This window comes from Arctopsyche grandis, unplaced genomic scaffold (assembly GCF_051622035.1).
Source record: "Arctopsyche grandis isolate Sample6627 unplaced genomic scaffold, ASM5162203v2 HiC_scaffold_91, whole genome shotgun sequence".
NCBI classification, from domain to species: domain Eukaryota; kingdom Metazoa; phylum Arthropoda; class Insecta; order Trichoptera; family Hydropsychidae; genus Arctopsyche; species Arctopsyche grandis.
The window spans coordinates 1-8210 of record NW_027518459.1 but is presented as its reverse complement, the minus strand read 5'-3'; the positions used below and the strand labels follow the sequence as shown (position 1 = coordinate 8210).

General features: G+C 28.6%; 1 protein-coding gene across 1 annotated transcript; it reads right to left on the bottom strand.

Moving 5' to 3' along the window:
• Positions 1 to 5398: 5398 nt before the first annotated feature.
• LOC143921948 (uncharacterized) lies at positions 5399 to 6652 on the bottom strand. Its single transcript, XM_077445259.1, has one exon. The coding sequence runs from the start codon at positions 6650 to 6652 to the stop codon at positions 5399 to 5401; it is 1254 nt and encodes a 417-aa protein (XP_077301385.1).
• Positions 6653 to 8210: the final 1558 nt, after the last annotated feature.

Here is an 8210-nt window from a genome sequence, read left to right as displayed (position 1 = left end):
CTTTTGAGGCCATTCTTATGAATTTAATTACCAGTTGGCCAACTTCTTTGTAATTATCATTACTACTTTTTCAATATCTGAGTGGCCACCTTCCCCCGCAAGACCTTTTTTGGTAAGAATAAAACCATTAAAAAGTCTTCTTAATAATCAGTGATTAAATGTGTTTCACAACTTTAAAGCCAATCTTATTTTAATTCTATAATTCTTGTAAAAATTCATAAATAACCCCCAATTCGACACATATGTATTTTCACTTTGCACTTGAGCAAAAGCGTTATTGGATTACCTATTAAATCAATTTCTTTAAATTCTTATTTGCTGCTCGAGTTAATCAATCTAGATCCCTTATCTTCTCCAATCAATGTTATTTCGATGATTTCACATTGCCAATTTAGGGAAAATTTTTAGATTTAATATCTCTTCCCCGATCATTATTATTACTAAAGCCTAATTATTAATAAAAGTAAGAGTTTGAGGTTAACTGGGTATTTATTTAAGTAAAATATATATCCAACTATAAATGTTGTCGTTGAAAATGTCTAATTTGTCTTCAGAGAACAACAGTTATTGTTATATCACCAAGATTAATACCCCTAATGCCAAGAAATATTTTAAGTAGTAACAATTATATTGTTATAATCAGGCAAGATTAATACCCCTAATGTCAATAAAGATTTTAAGTAGTAACAGTAATATTATGATTTAGTCTAATTATAAATAACGATTTGCAGAACATGCCCTGTGGGCTATTTATTTAAAACAACGATACTTCAACATTTTAGGATTGAAATCTTTGTAGTTTGCATTTTGATTAATCACTAGCGACTCGGTTATGAATATTAGATACTTAAACAAAATATGACATGATGATAACAAACAGCCTTGTCTTACAATATAAATTATGTTGATCTCATTACAATTATTGTAAATGATACAAGCAAACCTACTAAAGAATAAACTCGGGCCTTAATTACAATATAATTTATGTTGAGCTCATTACAATTATTGTAAATGATACAAACAAACCTACTAAAGAATAAACTCGGGCCTTAATTACATTATTTGCCTTGGATAATTTACAACCGTGATTTATAATGCTATGGACGATTGTTTCTACAATAAAGCAAGCAACCACTAAATTATTGTCATTGGCTGTCTTTTTCAGAAATGCTTTTGAAATAAAATTGCAAGTATTTGCTGATATTATTACAACTAGGTAGATAAATAAAGAAATGACACTGTTGTTAATTTTTGTCAAAATAAACAGGTTTATAGTAGCTGCTAGTAGAAGATATAAATACAATCTTTCTTTAATTTTTTGATCAGAAAAAATAATAATGAAATAACAAGAAGAATAAGTCAAAATGCCAATAAGTGCATCAACATTCCCATACAAAAATCTTTGATGTGCATTTCCATGGGTTTTATATTTTGGTGTAACAAAAGAAAACGCTTTTATAAAAATCATTGAAATGAGAACTACAGGAAAGTTTATTAATGTTTTAAATACAATTTTGGTGGTCTGCAACACCGGCTTGTTGTTTAAGACCACTTCATGGGCTGGTTCGCGCTGCCCTTCTATATTTAAAGATTTTATATCGTCACATGATTCTGTGCTGTTATTTCTGTTTTCATTAGCAGCTTCCCTATCCCTAAAAATGCTCTGTGAAAAAAACCGTATAAAAAAATGAAAACAACTTGACACGGATCCAGCAAGAAAAGCTTTTAACATTGTTTTATCCATAGAAAAAACAGCACTGAAAGCATTGATATCAACAAACTTACCGCTATCCTTTGAATTTATTGAAATTATAGTTGACATGCACAAACTAATAAATTGGGTTAAAATGGAAATATAAATGTTAATTTCATAATGACCCGTTTTCATTAGTATTTCTTGCCCTATTAAGCATGAAATTGATGAAAAGACTGTTCTTAATGCACTTACATATGAATATCTAAAATCTGAAGTCCCAGATTTATTGTCACTTTCTGCAATATAAAATCTGAGAACTATGTCAAATGCAGACGCAAATCCAGAAATAAAATAAATCATACGACCTATGAATAGGTTTCTCTTAGGGATGTTCAGTAAAATTATCATATTTACAAAGAAAAGACCAGAAATAAGAATCGAGCTATTTGCAATCCCAGTATAGTGAAGAATTGTTTTACTAAAAAAAATTCCAAGAAAAGAAGAATAAAAGTAAAAAGGGGCTATGAGATTAGACATTTCCGTGTTTGTAAAATTTTTAGAATCTACCATGTAATTTATATAAAATGAATTCATCGGTACGAAACTTCTGATTAGAAGAGTCAGTAGTAATACTGTGAAAGATAGTTCCATTTTTTTAAGGGGGTAAAAAAGAGGAAACTCTTTGATTTTTAAAATTAAATTGTTTGTGTTTGTTAATATATCGATTTGATTAAATAATAGAGCACACATAATGAGTTTTACTACAAGTATAAAGTTATTGTAAAACTCTGCTGCTTTATTAATTGTAAAATTTTAAACCAAAAAAAATTTGTGCAAACTTATACATGAAATCATTAAAAGAATAATTCAATTTTGCCAATTTTTAATCAAACTAGAATATATTAAATTATTGCTTATTCCAACACAATATAAATTATATATATAAAAGCTTACAACTTTATTTTAGATATGGTTTTACAAAATCTAAGAAACTGAGATCTTACTTAGTTCAAAAGAAGCCAATAATAATTAAGAGATCAAATTAGAAACTCGAAGCAAAATTGGCCTTTAAGTTACAACACAATAGACCAGTCTTATACGATATGGTAAGTAGGGTCAAGACAAATATAATTAGATTTGGTAACTTCAGCCTTAAACTATTAAATATTGTAAAAAACGGAAATTTTAAACAATACAATTTAAAGGAAATAAAAAGGCTCATGTATAAAAATTTGAGATGAATTTTTCCATATTTAACAGCCTAGAAAGTCTTGGCCACAAAATTTTACAAGAAATACAGCATTGAAAACAGCATTCACCTTAAATTTTGATCAAACATCCTTTCATTAGTTCATAAGAATGCATTCGTGAGCATTTTTTTTATTGGAGTCGTTGTTAAGGAGAGGAAAATTGCTGACTAGAAATAGTGACAAAGCAGAAGTAACCCCGAAGATTACCAATTTAACAAGATAATGCCTAAGGCTAGCCGACTGTCGGCAGAGGGATAGAGATGCTATAGGGGCCCGGCCCCCAGAGTTTTGTAGGCAACCACTTTTCAATAAATCCGATTTTTTTTAACAAGATAATGTCATTTTCAACTTCAGATAAATAATAAAAAGATGCTTACTAATAGCTATAAAATGTCTACTTTAAATTGAACACCATAATTAAATTAAGTAACAGTTTTGGATAAACATGGGTATTTATTTTAGTTTTATTTGTTAAAGTTGCCCCTATGCCATTAAATTCTATTTACAATATTAAAAGTAAGAGTTTGAAGTAAACATGTGTATTTATTTTAGTTTTATTTGTTAAAGTTGCCCCTATGTCATTAAATTCTATTTACAATATTAAAAGTAAGAGTTTGAGGTAAACATGTGTATTTATTTAAGTATAATATATATATCCAACTTATAATATTCTATTTCAATAATTATATATTGTTACTACTTAAAATATTTATTTGTTTTATTTTAATTAAAACGCTTTTTTTAATTTATTTAATCTTCGCCATTTGCAAATTTATTTCTAAATTTAAGTTTTATCTTTAATTCTGGCAATACCCCTTCTGTCTTTTCAATAAATTTTAATGAAATTTTTGGTCCAATTTCTTTCATATGCACTTTAAAGTTGTCATCTGTATCTTCAGTTGTTTTTAGAAAATGTCTAATATAAATTAAATCGTGTTTAAAATGAAAATGGAGAACTCTTTTAAAATCTGGCGAATTTTGCTGTCCAAAATACTGGAAAACTGGTTTGATTGGGCTTTTTCCTTCAAATGTAAGAAATGGAATTGCTCTAAAAAAATCACTCGGAAAGTTTTTTAACGTGTCTTCATATGAAGCTATTTCAAATGTATAAGTTGGGCCATTTGGCAAAACTCCAATTTTAATATCATGCTCAGAAATATAAATGATTTGCTTAACAAGGAGTTGATGTGCAACATCTGCAAGATCTTGCATCTTTGGATTCACTTCCATCTTAGATAAGCAATCGGGGCTGAGAATTTTTCTCAAATTCTTACACAGACTCTCAGCATTCTTAGATGGATTTCTAACAGTAACCACTGCAGAGTTCATAAGCATTGATTTCTTTAATGGTTTTTCTTCTTCAGCATTATTTGGTTTCTTTATTGATCTTCTATTAAATTTCCCTTTTACTTTTGTTTTAATATTTCTTCGTAAAGGCATTTGAAATTTTTGTGGGATTTTATTTGAAAAATGAATTAAAGGCAATTAAAATAAAAAACGGAAAACCCGTTTAAATCTTGTTAGACATTTATAATACTCAAGAAATGTATGAGCTTACTCGGAAAATTTAGAATTAAAATTTTTAACTTGTTATTTTAATAATGAATTAAAAAACGGACATTGTACAAGGGAAAACATCATAATCAGCAATACTTATGGTTAAAACTTAAATATAAAATAATTTAGAGTGTTTGCTTTTTTAATATTGCAAATTGCATATTCGTTAAACCCCGATTTTATCCTTGTAGCTAACAAGTCTTGGTTGGCTTCGCTTAAGATTTATTTTTCAGACATTCCATCATCACATCTTCTTCTGTAATCAAGTTAAAAACTCTCAAGAGTCTTATGTCGTATCGTAAGTTGGCATTATAAATAGCAATATTTATAATTAAAACTTAAATATTTTAAAAAAACTTAAAAAATACAGATTTTTAATTCAAACTCGTATTATAAATGTTAAAAGGGGAGTACTTAAAGGAATTAAAAAAAAGTATTGCTAGTTGAAGCTTAATTACAACAATAAATATTTCTATAAGTACTTCTTCTGGCATTTTTTTTTATAAAAAATAAACAGATTGTAAAGATGGATTTCTTGACAAGTAGACTAGAAAGTGGTTTTAATTAATTACACCAAGTTATATTCAAGATTTAAACAATAGAACAAAAGGTTGTATTAAAATGAGGTTCTGCTTTTAATAAAAAAAAATATGAAGTCTTGTGATAACCCCTATAAATAAAATTGTCGCAACTGTAGAGTTATCTTGTAACTCTGTTGCTTTCTTAAGTGATGATTTTTAAGTAAAATTTTGCTTTAAAATAAAGCATGGATTATTTACCCACGCAATCAATAGATGAAAGTTCTAAAATTGACAAAAATAATACTTTGTTAAAAACCCATTTCTTTACAACATAAATTAAAAGCTTAGACAGATTTATTATTTTGATGGAAATATTATGCTGACCATTTAATTGTACTGAGATCTACGCCCTCTTTTACCATTTCATAGAGTGGAGACATTTCTCTTAGATTAATAACTGCTTTAGAGACTTCTTCTACTAAAGTGTCCACATCTTCTTTAGTCGTAAATTTACCAATTCCAAACCGAATTGAAGAATGTGCAAGGTCATCAGTAGTACCTAAAGCACGCAAAACATATGAAGGCTCGAGTGATGCTGAAGTACAGGCACTTCCACTACTCAATGCAAAGTTTTTTAGTTTCATTAACAACCCTTCCCCTTCAATATAAGGAAAAGAAATATTTAGACAACCTGGCAATGTGTCTTTTCCATTCTTAATAATATCATCTCCTATTTTTTCTCTTAATTTGTCATAAAGGCGTTTAGTTAACATTTCGATATGTGTTGAATTTTTTTTCATCTCATTTTTTGCAATTTTGGCAGCCGTTCCTAATCCAACCGTAAGAAATGTCGGTGTTGTTCCACTGCGCAGACCTTTTTCTTGCCCACCACCGTGAAAGAGCGGTAAAATTCGTACTTTAGGTCGCCTCCTGACATAAAGAGCCCCAATACCTTTAGGCCCGTAGATTTTATGTCCTGAAATACTCATCATTCCAATGTTACACTTTTTTACATCAATAGGCATTTTACCAAATGCTTGAGCAGCATCAGTATGAAACACAATGTCTTTCTCTTTACAAATCTTACCTATTTCTTCTAGTGGGTGCTTAACGCCAATTTCATTATTAACAGCGAGTAAAGAAATCAATTTAGTATTTGGCTTTATTAATTTCTTCATTTCTTTAAGATCTAATGAACCGTCTTTGTTAGATGGGAGATAAGTCACTTCTACCCCCTTTCCTTCTAAATACCTACAAGTTTCAAGTGTTGCCTTATGCTCTGTTTGACTAGTAATAATATGAAGATTGTAATCATTGTATTCGGCAAATCCTTTAAGAGCGAGATTAGATGCTTCAGTAGCACCACTAGTAAATACAATTTCTTTTGGGTCAGCATTAATCAGATCGGCTACTTGTTTTCTTGCATCTTCAACGGCCTTTTCGGCTTCCCATCCAAATGAATGTGACCTGCTGTGTGGATTTCCATAAATTGAAGTAAGATATGGTAACATACTTTCTAATACTCTGGGGTCTGTTGGTGTAGTTGCTTGGTAATCGAAGTATTTCTTTGTAGGGATTTTATTATCATATGTAGCTATTTGGTTTGCTTTAGTTGTACTTGGAATCATTGGTGAGTTTAAAATTTTTTATTTTAAAAGAAAAATGCCAAATTACAACAACCAAGAAAACTAAAGGGGTTTCGTAGAAAATCATAAGTTATTCCGAAAGTGACATTAATCTCTGCTGTTTTTAATTTAATTAAATCTATAACAACTAATGCGCTTTTAAAACAAAAAATGAACTTGTCAAAACATCTTGACAATATGTGGCTGAAAATTAATTTATTTTCAAAATATGCTTGTATTTATTGATATTTTAGAAGAAATAGTTCATTGGTTGTTGTTTTTGTTTTTTTAATGGTTCATATTTTCTACCAAACTGTCGCAGCTGAAACAAAAATGAGCCTACCAAATGCCAATAATTTTCCCGATTAATAACAAGATTATTTGTACTAAAATTAAAGAACAACTAATTTTTTTAAGCTAAAAAATGCCATATTTTTTAATTAGAGAAATATCTATGAATATTTCTTGTCTCAATAAATGGAATTAAAAGGATAAATAAATAGTAAATAATTGCACAAAGCAATTAAAAGACCTTTAAATTTACCAAGTGGTAATTTAAAAAAATTAAATAAATACTCTATGAAATCTGGCATAAAAAACGCAATAAAAATAAAAGATTTTTTTTTGTTTTATTTTAAATATCTTTTATTTAGGGGTTAAAATTTGGTTTTCTAAGTTTATATTTCAGTATGCTAAATGGTCTTAAAATTGGGGTTTAAACTCCTCAATATCCATGATTATTTCTAGTTCTTGAACTTCTATGTGACCATCGCTATGTTTATCAGACAATGAAAATTCCCCCAAAATATTTCTTCAGATTCAGTTATTAGATATATACATTAGTCTTTTAATCAAAAATTATTTCGTTGCCCCATTTCTTGAAATATTTCGTAATAAACCCACTCTGGGCCATAGAATATGATAAATTTTTCGATAATTACAAGATTATCTGTATATATTTTTTCTTTTTAACCAGGGGTTTTTTCTACTGAACGGCATTCTAGTTTTCCAGGAATCATATTACGAAAGACAAATTCAGACTTAAAAAATTAAATTCTGGGCAAAATTTACTAATTAATTATTTTGGCAGTTTTATCTGTCAATTCTGCCAAATGTTATTTCATCTGCTCGCCATTTCCCGGAATAATTCTCATTACAATACTTTTACTAAAATTGAAAATATCTTTTGCCATCAAAGAAGACATAAGCGTATATTATAAAAGTCTTTAGTCATTAAGGGGTTTTAGTTGTTAAAAATATTGCTCAACGGCTTCAACTACTCCGTAATCTTGGCAGCTTTCGCCAGTGAATGCCAATAAATCAATAAAGTATTAAAGCCGAATATAATCATAACAAGAGTACTTATTAAATAAGATTGGCTTAAAAGGGTATAATCCAACCATTAACTGTGATAAATTTCAACTAAGCTTTTCTTTTAAAAAAAGGAGAAGTAATTTGCACTTGCAATCAAAATACAATCTTGATAAAATTATACCCATTACTATTATGGCACCTTTTTTTTAATTTAATAAATTATTATTATTTTTCTTTTAAATCAAAC